The sequence below is a fragment of the Brassica oleracea genome, chromosome C2 (genome assembly GCF_000695525.1).
Source record: "Brassica oleracea var. oleracea cultivar TO1000 chromosome C2, BOL, whole genome shotgun sequence".
Taxonomy (NCBI): Eukaryota; Viridiplantae; Streptophyta; class Magnoliopsida; order Brassicales; family Brassicaceae; genus Brassica; species Brassica oleracea.
The window spans coordinates 9,734,805-9,748,300 of record NC_027749.1 but is presented as its reverse complement, the minus strand read 5'-3'; the positions used below and the strand labels follow the sequence as shown (position 1 = coordinate 9,748,300).

The 13,496-nt window shown below is 33.1% G+C and overlaps 1 protein-coding gene across 1 annotated transcript; it reads right to left on the bottom strand.

The window, feature by feature from the left end:
• Positions 1-6,124: 6,124 nt before the first annotated feature.
• On the bottom strand, positions 6,125-9,500 carry LOC106326080 (putative transcription factor bHLH041). The gene is made up of 8 exons (XM_013764115.1): positions 9,239-9,500; positions 8,975-9,097; positions 8,756-8,861; positions 8,640-8,654; positions 8,471-8,536; positions 7,637-8,350; positions 6,929-7,309; positions 6,125-6,368 (listed from the first exon to the last, which is right to left on the bottom strand). Exons 1-8 carry the CDS (start codon positions 9,358-9,360, stop codon positions 6,303-6,305), a joined length of 1,593 nt encoding a protein of 530 aa, XP_013619569.1. The 5' UTR covers positions 9,361-9,500; the 3' UTR covers positions 6,125-6,302.
• Positions 9,501-13,496: the final 3,996 nt, after the last annotated feature.

The following is a 13,496-nucleotide window of genomic DNA, read 5'->3' as shown; positions in this document are numbered from 1 at the left end:
TACAAGGGACAAGCATGCATGGTTGGTTAAGGTCTCAAGACAATAGAGATGCCACTACAAGGGACAAACATGCATGGTGGGTTAAGGTCTCAAGACAATGGATTATTAGTTTATCATATCTCATCTACCATTTGCCATACTTGTAATACCTATATATATGAGATGTTCCCATAAGAAAATTAATCAAGCAAATAAGATTGTCTTTCTTTACTCTATCTCTTTTTACTTTCTAGATTAAACCTCTCTCTTTTGTTATTCACTATGTTCTTCAATTTCTAACGACCTGAACGATTCCACGACTAAATTTGAATATAAGTAGACAAAATTGTAAAGAAACAAAGTTTTTTAGAACCATGTCTCATGCATACATAAAGCTTAAGACTAAATCTGGTATTGCAAATCAGTGTGTTGTGTTCGTGATTAAGATATATATATATATATATATTCTGTTTAAAATCAAATTGCAAAAAGGAGGCTGATACCAGCTTAACGATGAGCAACCAAGTGAAAGGCCTCCTTAATGCAAGCAACATTAAACAAAAATGTTTGTGTAGTTTTCGAGTGAAAGTTTTCCTTTTTAACGTCTCTAAGTTATCGGTTCGAATGTACCTATATCCTCTGGGACGAAATCTAAACCATTTTAAATATTTTTTTTTAGGAATTTAGACACCTCCTGACTATATTTGAATTGATGGCCCTTTATATTTTTATTAGAAAATCTAAATGTTTTAGCCCGGTTGGTTTGACTGAAATTCTCATGCAACACAAAATGTTTTTGAAAAGTTTTTTTTTTTTTTTTTTTGAAAAAGAGCATTCAATTTTTTTGAAAAGTTGGGCTATATCAAGAGGTATTTGATAAATTATTATTGGTGTATTTTAAGAAATACTTTATTATGTAATTTTGATTTTACAGTTGTCAAAGTATTTCTTGTAAACAAAAAAAAATTCTTGTAGAAATGGATTAGTAATAGAGAAATCGGCCAAAAAAACACTGAACTTTGCGGAAATTGCCAAAAGAAACCTGTACTCGAACCTGACCAATAAAACTCCGATTTTTTGTTGACTTTTTTAGTTAATTCACAAACTTACGGTTGACTAACCAAATTAACACACCGTTAACCGACAGTTAAGACAGTGTTAACTCACCGTTAATTACTGCCGTTTAGTGAAACTACGTCGTTTCATTCAGTTGTTTTATTAAACACAAAATCTCAAGACGACGTCGTTTTGCTTAATTAAAATTGTTGTTGCTTGGACTCGAACCCGTGCACTCGTGGTCGTAAGGGGGTATTGCCACTGAGCTAGTGGACTTTTCGGAAGGTTATCACACATGTTTATTTTTATTGATCAAAAGATGTGTTTGATTGCAATCAAACAAAATGAAACCCGTGTTTGAACGTAACCCTAATTTCTCAAATCGATTTGGGGATTTCTCTTGTAGAGATGGTAAAGACGAAGTTCACAAGGAATGGAAAGGAGCGATGAGACGAATCCTCACAACCCGAACTCATCATGCGATACTCGAAGAAGGAGAGATGAGAATCGAGATTTTTAAGGACGAGATCGAAGAGAATCGCGAACTGGATTTATGATTTCGCCCATTTAGGGTTTATACCAATCGGAGGAGAAAACCGTCGTTTCTTTTTGATTCATTTAACTCGGATTCAAAGAGAATAAAAGAAACTGTGTTCGTATATCCATTGCAAAGTCCACTAGCTCAGTGGCAAAAACCCCTACCATTAAACCCGAGTACACGAGTTCGAGCCGTAGGAAACACATATTTTTAATAACACAACTATATAAACGACGTCGTTTGTCTTTAATCAGACAAAGTGATGAAACGACGTCGTATACTTTAACACCCAAAATTAACGTCCGCTTAATTAACAGTTAACTCGGTTAACGGTGTGTTTATCTGGTCAGTCAATCGTAAGTTTCTTAATAAACCCGAAAAGTCAACAAAAGTTCAGGATTTTATTGGCTAGCCCATATGTCCAGGTTTCTTTTGGCAATTCCCGCAAAGTTCAGTGTTTTTTTGGCCGATTTCCCATTAGTAATATGATCAAAAGTCTGTGTTAAAAAAAAAAAGGGGTCAAAAGTCAAATTACTTACCCATCACTAACCGACGAAATACAATTCAGTGAGCATCGTTTCTCGTTACCAATCAACTAACCGACGTAAAAATCAAAGACAGATATATGATTTTTTTTTCTTTCTCAAAAGTTGATTTGGCTGTTGATTATGACTTCAAATGGACTGTTTTTCCACAAGTAAAAATAGCAGTTGAATCATGGTCTATAGCATTTTGGTTCTCTGTTTGTATTATTTTGATCTCAAAATACATGTATATGAAGTGAGATCTGAGAAGCAGTTTAAGGGAACAAGCATAGGTCGGGTTTCCGATCTCAAGAAGCCGCATTTGGAAACTGGAATCATAAATATTTGAAAGGTAACGTTATTAATTTAACTGGATCAAAAAGGAAAAAAAATTATTAATGGTCTCTTAGACAAATATTTTTTAAGAAAATAGCTAGCTACGCATGCAAAAGCTACGTACGGCAAGAATGCAAGGTACAACTCTTATCACTTATTATTTTTTCTTTTCTCATATAACTTATTAGATGTATGTTTCGTGCTTTTTTTTGTTATGATCTTGTATGTAGTAATTTAATTACTTCTTTTTGAAATTCCTAATTTAGGCTAACAAATTTTCATATTCATTATTATATACTTTATGGATGTTTCCCAAACATATTCACTTCCTACAAAAAAGAAAAGTTGCATCCGCATTTTCAAACATTTTACTTTTACTAAATGCATTTAGAATTCCATGCTAGTTAAATACTACGTATGTTCCATGATATAAGATGTTTTGCATAAAGCACAAGAATTAAGAAACTTAACTTCTTAGAAAATAATATCATTAATAGCATAAATGTAGAATAAATTAACCAATCATAAATAATACAGTAAAATATTATTGGTCAACCAGTTTCCAATAAAGTGAAAATACTTTAAAAATATCAAAACATCTTATATGTCGAAACACTAATTTTCTCCAAAACATCTTATATCGTGGAACGGAGGGAGTATACGTAGGATGTGGACTCTAATCAAATAATTTTATTTTATTATTGAAATTCATAAGCAAGAGGATTATTATTCCTAAATAGACCGTATATACTGCAATTGATAATTTTGTTTATGGCACTAAATAATACCAGTGGTAAGAAATATATTTTAAAACATTTTGAGGATTCCAAAATATTAGAAGTTTTATGGCACTAACATTATATGTTTTTGTATAATTAAAATCTATGATTAAAATTGTTATAAAGGGCCCCTTTTGTCTTTGATTTATTTCAAAGATGGCTTCTAAATTATGAATTTCTGATAAAATAATTTGTAACAGCTTTAGTAGCACGAATTAATCAAAGAATTGAGGAATGTGGGTTGCTATCTAAATCTATGTTACTAGTCTACAGAGTTTTTGTCAAACAAAACAAAAAGTCTATAGAGTTATGTTCCCTCACAAGTCACAACCTAACAAAAACAGGAGTGAAACTACTTAGCATTTGTTAGCAAAAAAAAAGACTTCTTGGAATTTAAATAATCAATCATTATCTTTTGACGAAATCAGAGTATTCAATCAATGGATACTAATCAAAAAGGTCTCGCCTCGCGTGTACAATTATTCAGAACTTTAGTTTTGATTCATTTGAAGTTCCTATTTTCTTAAAAGAGCTGACTTTTTACAAATGAAAGTAGGGCCATGAAACTATTCGGAAATAGTATCAGGTATGAGTTATGATAAATCACGTCTCTTTTAAAGGGGATTTTAAAGGAAACATAAAATTTATATTTTGGTAAAAATGTTAAATAAAGATAAAGATAGATAATATAATAAAGATAAAATGATTCGATGATACGAATGCTGAGAAACATTAATTTCTATTTAACGTAACATATGATGTCAAAAAGAAAAAAATATAACATATATAAGTATTACCAAATGTATTAAAATGATGTGTATAAATTAATAGACAATACTAGTGTTTCATCTTAATTACAATAAATCTATTTATTGATGTGTACAATACAAAGAGTCTATAAGATCAGCCCGTTTTCTGGTTCCAAATTTCAATTGCCAATATTATATAATACGATGAATATATATATATAGCTACTTGTCATGACTAAATACTTCCTCCGTTTCAGAATAATACATGTTTTAAGATTTTCACGCTTATTAATAAAATATAATAAAGCTTAATTATTAATGCGTAGTTTTTTTTATAATTTATATTTCATATATTTTTAAACAAATAAAGCTTTAAGAAATGCAATTAATATTTCTGAAGTTTACAATTCTTTATTATTATTTGAAAAAAATTGCATTAAAAATACAAAAAATATATTTTCTTTAAACAATTTTTTTTCTAAAATATAAAATATGTAACTTTGTGAAACCGAGAGAGTATATAGTATTGAGAATCTAGTTAAATACAATGTTTCAGGACATTTTAACTAAGCTTTTGAGTTTCTCACTTTTTTCTATTAAAATAATCAACGTCCTTTTCATCTTTAAGTACCTAGAAGCATAATCTTCTAAAGCTCCACGTGTTTAAGTGTTGATTTATTCTTTTAAATACATTGTACATAGGAGTCTCTCAATATATAATATAATAAAGGTTATTTCAATAACATGAGTAGCTGATATAGAAAAAAGTAAATAAAGCTTTACGAGATTCGGAGATACCTTAGAAGAAGGTTCTTCCTTAATCTGAATCGGGTCAAAACTGCCGTCTTCCAAAAACCTAAGTTCTGAATTTTCTGCAGACTGCAAATGTTTTTGTTCTGCGACACTCTAGCCCACATACCCTCATTTTCTTCGAAATTACATTTTATTTATTTTTCGTAAATCAAATGATATTTTTTAGTCCATACTTGTAAAATGGTAAATTGCGTCTTTTAAGTTTTTGTAATGACGTTCATTATCTATCAAATAATCTGTATTATGAAAAATTGTTTTTCGGTGTTGCAGTTTTTTTTTTTTTACCTGGGGTATTCCGTCCTATGGAAGGGCCCAGACTAATCTTCAAGGTGAGGTGCAGCCCACGGATAGATCCTTTCTCCGGATATGCAAATAGGCCCTAAAGCATGAACCCATATCCGTGTGGAGTGTCCAGAGACATAAAGCATATAATAATTTCTTAGTTATTACACAAAGAAATAAAGCATATAATAATTATACGTACAAATATACATTTTGAACCGACACTTGATTCAAAGAGCACTTTGGACTTTGGAGTATTAGTTTTCATGAAACGAAATGAAGTTTGTATATTTCCACTGAATTTGATACCTTATGTATGTTATCGCTGTATCGCACATTCCGCAAAAAGGGTACTGGACATTAGAGTTAATCACGTTTATGAAATGGAAAATAATTTCAAGAAATTTCTCTAGTTAATTTGAATTTGGTAAGTAAGAACTAGGTATATTCCTTAAGTGGAACTAATCCATATGTTTTCAGTCTCTTGAAATTTCACTTTTCCTTTTTATCTTGAGATGTCGTAATCGTTTCCTTTCTCCATTTAGCAAGAAAAAAGTTCAGTCAATTTGGGCGATAGAAGAACATCAAACTTAGCCACATATATTTCAGAGAGTTTCTATAGATCGTGACTCACAATTTTATATGTTATATCTTTTAAAAAAAAATTATTTGGTATATCTTCCACAAGATCATATATTGTATTAGCGAGACTAAAATCGATGATTGGATGCTCTTATAAAATTAGAACACAATAAAAATATATGCAACTTATTAAACAAAACAGAAAACGAAAAAAACTCTACAACTTGAACCGGTACGGACTACGTGCGGACGGAAAGTACAATGATTGAATACTAAATTATACATTACCCATCAATCATAAAGTTCTAAATAAAATATACCAACATGTATATTTAAAGAAAAGTTTACATCAGCTTCATTTAAATAAATATTGCCTATATACGTCGTTAATAACAATAATAATTGACAGAAACAATGGGTCAAGATTGATTCACGGAAGACTCGACGAACGGCTGAAACAGTCAACAGTAATAAGAACACGAAGAGGACCATCGAAAACGATATGAGCCGCGGACGCGAGCGTAACAAAACAGACTGTCCGTAAATAACATCAATCATTAATTTTATATGTATATTATTAAGTTGTAAGCGTAGAAGAGAAACGAAACTATGATTATAAGAATTAAATATATGGTTAGGATTTAGGAAATAATCAAACTTGTTGTCAGTGAGCCAAGTCAGCAACAACTCTTCTGATTGCTTCTTGGAAGGCTGATTCGTCGCATTCACCCTACAAAACAATCAAACTTTGACGTTTATTTCTTTTCTTCACAACGACTATTAAAATCTTTTAGTCAAGATCGAACCAGTGGTTATCAACTGATCTTATCAATTATACATAATTATATAGACACCATCAAATAAATTTGTGGAAGAGAAAATTTTGACCTTTTTAAGAAAAATTGGATGTATATATCACATAAATACCACCTAACAAATAATCCAACCAATCAATGCAATTTCTTGAATAAATCCCACCAAGTTCTAAATAACACGTTAGAAAATGTGAACTTTCTTTTGATATTAATTTATAAAAAGTAGACCAAAAAACTATATGCAACTATTAGCGTTACAAAATACTTAATCCTTCTGTATAACCTGACTAACAATGAGTATGAGTAATTAACTTATACAAAATTGAAAATGAATGAAAGAAAGGTATTATTAAAAAAAATCTTTTACCTGAAAGAAAAATTATACAAAGTAAGTCCTTTTTAATAAGTTAATTGCAAACCTTAGGTAATTAACAAATCTCAAAATAAGATAATAGAATGAAGATTGTTATTTTACCTCAATCTTGAGCCTTAAGCTCACGAGAACGACCGAAGTAACTCCATCTTCTCTAGCTCGGGTTTTACCGTCGATTGATACTAAACTCACATTGTTGATTTGCTTTAAGAACTCTAGAAGCCTTATGATCAAATCATCAGCCCCAATGTTGTCTCCTCTGTGAGCAATTCTTAGATCCAAAACCCTTTCTCTGGATGTGGATTCGGGTATATGTATTATACGAACGTTAAACCTCTCATCGGCTTGTAAAAAATTTTCCATCTCTCTTTCCCCCGCTAGCTTAGCCTCCAGCTCTCGATTTCTCTCTAGTAGTTTCGAAATGTCACCTTGCAAAGAAGTTAGATGATCCTTTGCAATGGTGAGGACCGATGCTTTATCTTTCTGTTCAAAAGTTTTAACCATAACATTAGCTCAAATACATATATTTTCTAACCATAACAGCTCAAAACATATATCATGGTTAGTAAATGAAACCATAACACTAGCTCAAAACATATACCATGGTTAGTATATGAAATTTATATGTAACCTAGAAATCTAATGTATAGACAGCATGATAAAAGTATTGTGATCATATATATATATAAAAGAAACAATCTTAGCCAAAGTGTTTAATACGTTTTTAGTTAAAGTTTGAAAAGGTTAAGGAATTTTAATTCTTGTATACAAATTGAACTTATGTCATGAAAACAAGATGGTAGCACATACCTTAGTTCCAGGAGGAAGGAGAGATCTTAATGCTTGAAAGCTCTCATTAAGCTTTTCTCGCCGTTTCCTCTCCGATATCATATGATGCAACTGCGTTGCGGTTGGCCCACGCCCGCCACCGCTTCCACCGATTCCATCACTGCCGCCGCCGGTAGCGTTTTCCCTAGGAAAACGCTCTCTCCAGTTAATGTTAAGCCTATTGTAGAACGAAATAGCTCTTTTCATCATACTTTGCCTCCGTACACTCGGCGGTTGCGGTGCTCTACCGCTCACACCGCCGCCGCTAGCCACGCAGTAGTATCTCTTAAAAGCGGTGGCCTTTCCTTTTCGATGCGGCGACGAAGGACTTGAAGACGTCGACAAAACCGCTAAGATAGCTTGCGTCATTACTTCCTCCTCACGTTCACGGTTGCGAAACAAAGGCTCTTGTTGTCGTTGATGGATCATGTTGTTCGTTGTTTCTGCTGTGGTGACCGGAGCTAGCAGCGTATGCAGCGGAACATTAACGGCGTCAGTTGTCGTTGAAGGTTTAGGGATGAGTGGGAATAAGAGAGAAGAATATTCGGAGGCGTTTTGGGGACTGTCTAGTGATCTAAGAGAGGAAGAGGATGAAGACGGAGGAGGCGGTGGCCGGAGATAGTCTGAGTTGACCGGAGAAGTCTTTCTACTGAAATCTTCAGGGAACCAATCTCGAAGACTTGCTTCTACTTTCATCTGTCGTTTGGGTCAATGTACATGTACATACAGTATTAATATATGTTTATATAGAGAAAGAGAGACAAAAATAATAATAATGATTTTATTGAATTAAATATTATACGTATAAATACATACATTTGCAGCATCATACGTCAATCCGAGTTCGATCTCCCCGCTCCGACAACCCATGAATATCACCGTCTGATCATTATACATATACAATACAACGTTATATATACATAAATTGAATATAATATCTCTATTACATTTTGGTTGGAAGTTGTACAAAAAATAAAAAATGTACCTGAATCCTGGCTTCCTGCGAAATTTGATGAAATGAGTAGGGAAATGATTAGCAATGAATTTTCATATCATTGACAAGAAATGGTATTAGCATTATTGGTTAGAATTGATAATGACCTGATAGAAGAGACGCTGTGCGTCGTTAGAAGCAAGTCTTTGAATATCTTGTGTCTGAATCTCTAGGTATGGGAGATTATTCATGAACGCCATGCTTGGTATATGTCTTCATTGAATAATCAAAACATTTAGATTATACAATATTCTAGTATGCATGTGTATATATATAGAACTCAGACGTTATGCACATGTCTATGTCTTCATAGTGAATAATTTTACCCATTTTGGAGAGGAATGACGGATTGGCGATACTCATGGAACAATCTTCTCGCTAAACTTCCAGTAGACGTAGAAGGCTCGTGAGATGCTTCATTGTAATATCCATCGAATGATATCAAGTAGCTGAAGCTCAAAAAATAAAATGCACCTTTGTGAATAAAATAGTAAATATATACCATACATTATAAAGATATATGAACATGACATGTGTAATGGGTATATATATGTAAGGATCAAGAAAGAGGAAGATATGATGATTATTACTTAGACGGTCGAGGAAAATAATAGGACCAGAGAGAAACGTAGATGCATCCGAAAGAATGAGCTAGCGACCCAATTAATTGTTTCCGGGTATTCGGATCATCCGTTAAGAAGATTGCATCCATGAAGAATGATGTCACTTTCTCCCAAACACAACAGAAGATTATGAGAATTTGAAGATGAAGATGAAGATGAGGAAGGAGGATAGATAATTAGAGAGCTCCATCGCGTAGCTTATGTGATAACCAGAGAGAGTATGGAGGGAGGGAAAGTTATTCGTTCTTTTTTTTTTTTTTTTTTTTCAAGGAAAGTTATTCGTTCTATTTTTATTTTCTTATTTGAAAAGATAGAAAATATTAAAGTGAAGAAAAGTAGAGAGAAGAAGCAGCCAAATAAGATGGACAGATTTTAGAAAGAGAGAGAGTCAAAGTCGTATGGTCCCAAAGTTTTGAAAGACGGTCAAGAGAGGATGGCAAATTGATTTTTATTTATTTAGTTGATCAACCTAGCAAATTATCTTAAAATATACACTTTAAAACTAGGTAAATATTGCTTTAATTAATAAACTATATTTTGGTGTAAATGTGTGATTTTAATTAATTAATTTATTTGCCATTTTAGTTTTAACTAATTATATTCTTATCAACTTTTCTATTATTTACTTTTTTCACCCAGTTTTTTTTTTAATTTTTAACCAATATACTAGTAAATTCATTCATTTTGTATTTTTGCTATTTATTTAGTAGAGTACGTAATATCAGAAAATTGTTTCTGTTAACCATGAATATTCATGTCAAAAAGAATACAAGATTGACTAAAAAAAGACGACTCATTAGGGTATCTTTAATTCATTATACATATTAATAATAATTGATGAAAGGCCATTAATATGAAAAGATCGTACAGAGTTCCACAACTGACTATTTGTCGATTGTTGAAGAACCTTTACTATTACCATAAAAAGTATAATCATGTGGTTTTTATATAATTCAGTCTCCCCCTTTTCTGCTTAGATTCCAATGCTTCTGGTCACTCTACAATATTATGTCTTTCCCAAAATATATTAATACCGGTATAATATTACATCTCCTCATCTTTCTGAATATTTTAACACAGGTATAGTATTATATGTCCTTCCCAGAATGTACAACAATCAAAAGAAATCCACAAGCTTCTAGAACTTATGATTTATTGATGGAAATGCTACTTCGTTATATCATAAAAAAATATTTATGTAAAAGAATATATTTATAATACTTACAAAAATATATGAAGCAATCAAGACATGTAACTTTTGTGGAAACCACATAGTAGTAAATGTTTTATATATAAGAGCAAAAAATATGAGAGACACTTGTTAACGAAGAAACTCCCATGCTTTTTCAAAAGACTCATTCTCTGTGTGCCTTGTTTATTGGTCTAGCACATTTTCTATTTAAAATTTAGTGAAAATAAAAATATTCAGTAAATGTAAAATATAGATAAGAGATCCTTGAGAGTTTCTCTTTGATACTGATGCTCTGAACATCGCAAATGTGTGGAGCCAAACTCTCACTTAACATATGACTGAACAGCAATCCTTTTCAAAGTTTAGCGAGCTACTTAGGTAGCAAACGTATTAATCTCTCACTTTATAAGATTTATAGATGAATTTCTTTTCTTTACAGAATCAACACAATAATATCACAAAGCTCTCTCCAGCAAGATGACACATCAGACTTTTAAATCATTGTAGAGTTGTGTCATGTCAATAAATGAAAAAATTGTACTATCAATCAAACATTTCATTGTTTACACATCATTCCAAATTCTACACCTCAGCTACCTATTCTCTGAATTTGATTAGTCTCTCTCAAATTCATTCGATTCATCATCTTCGTTCCATATGTATCCGGTGGCTCAAGACAAATACTACTAATAAGTAGTCGATTGAAAGTGGGGAAGAAAATGCTTGGTATGCAAGCAAGAGTGGATGGTGATCTCATTTGTTCGGATCTCAACGTTGGTGGCTTGGTACGGCTCATATGATAACGGTGTGAATCTCCGATGGATTGTGAAGATTCGAGCATTGAGTGATGATGAAGAGCGGCAGCTCTGACGTCGCTTTCTCCTCCAAATCTTGGTTCTGCTACAAAACACCAACAAGAGTAAAGGGACTCTATCACTCTATGGACTTGATACAATGAATCCGGTGGTGATTAGTTTGCAAGAGGCAGTGGTGGTAACGATCGGAGACGAACGCAACGTCCTTTCCGCACACATGAGCAGAGAGGAAGATTTGAAGGAAGAACCAAGAACAATACAAAGATTGAAGGAGGGGAAGAAGAGAAGATAAGAAAAAGGGGGTGGTGGTGAGAAGCATCAATGATTACCACATAAAGAAGATGGGGGCTTGGCTTTGGGTTGAAGTGTTGAGATGAAGAAGAAAATGTTGAGTATTAAAATAAAAGGAAGAAGCTTTCAACCATCAAGGTCTGCCAAGGTGAATGCTAGCAAGGCTTGCCAAAGAGAAACAAGCAAGGCTAGCCAGTATGAACAGTACTCGCGGAGCTATAGTAAAAATAATCATATATTTTATTGTATCTTCCCTAGTAAGCCAAGTGTGTTTGGCCTCTTGAGTAAGATTGTTCTAGTTATTCTCCTCTTCCATATAATGTTTTGTAATAACATTTTTCAAGATCTAAGGAAAATAATTCTCTCTCCTTCTCTCTCTTACACTTTGAAATCTCCATCTCTCTCTCTCTCTCTTGTTCTTCAAGTTCTTCATTCTCCAGAAATAAACTCTCAAATAATTATCTTATTCTAACATGGTATCAGAGCCTTAAGCTCCCGAACCTCACAAAAGCTTTCGCAAATCTATTCTTTTCTCAGATTATCTTCAAAATCTGTTGGATTCATCCTTTTATCTTTTGGGAGAATTCAAATATGGTGTTAGTTCCAGAGTACAAAAAGACTAAGGAACAACATAAGAAGCGCAATATGCCAAGAAGAAGTGACTTGAATCTACCTAGGAATGTAATCAAGGAGTTTGAGCATCCAATGATTCAAGGAAAAACCATGTATTCATCTTTCAGTGATGATTCAAATGAAGGAGGAACGTTGAGAAGTATTGATAGTGCATCCAACATTGATGGTCCAGCAACCATGAGTGACATTCATTCCCTTATCAAAGCCTTTATCTCATCCAAGAAGGCTGGTACACACTCTCTTGATTCTAAACATATCGTTATCGATTCAGGAGTAAGCCATCACATGATTAGTGATAGAAATTTGATTAGTGATGTCCAGCCTGCCTCAGGAAATGTTCTTATAGCAAATGGTGATAAGGTTAAGATAGAAGGGAGATGGAACCATAGGTTGTTTGATAGGGAATCAACTGCCTTGTATATGCCTCAGTTTACATCAAACTTGTTATCTGTGAGAAATGATACAGTTGATTTTGGTTGTCGGGTTGTGATATACCACGGATTTGACCCATTTTCATCCATGGTATATAAGTGTTTTACTATCTATATATTATATATTATATCCTATTAGGTATGTTTTCAGGTTCAGGAGTATCTTGGAGTAAAGTGATGATTATGGAGCATTTAGGAGCTTAAAAGAGATTTCATCCGAGCTGACCATTAGAGGTCGATACGAAGAAGAAGCAATCGTTCGATGCATGTCCAGTGTCGTCGATCGATACAGAAGAGAAGCCTCGACGATTGAAGATTATGATCGATCGATGTACATCCTGTACCATCGATCGATGTCGAGACGCGAGATGCGCGACATGGTTCCAACCGACTTTAAACCCGAGACTTCACCAAATTACAAGATTACCACTGACGAGTTTTTAACCTAATAGTTATATACTTGCCTAAGTGTTAGTAGGCAAAAGAGCTTTTGGCCACCATTGTATTCTTATTTTCAGCAGAGAGTTTTAGGAGAGAAAATCATAGAGAGATTTGTGATTGGAACTCCATTGATTCATCTATTCTATTCTGTGCAGTTTTTATCAATATTTTGTGTCATGAATTTCTTACCTATATCTGAGTAGTTCACTTGTTAGATTCAGGGTTCAAATAGGTTAGAGGGATTAGCCCCAACTATAGATTTGCTAAGTTGTGATATTCATTAATTGATTATTCATTACTGCTTGTTTTAGCCTTTCTAACTAGAACAAGAACCTAGGAATTAGCATGAGTCAAGCATCCTTGACCATCCTGTCCTGAATCTAATCTGTCATGCTAGGACTGCTAGAGAGATGCTAACCGCT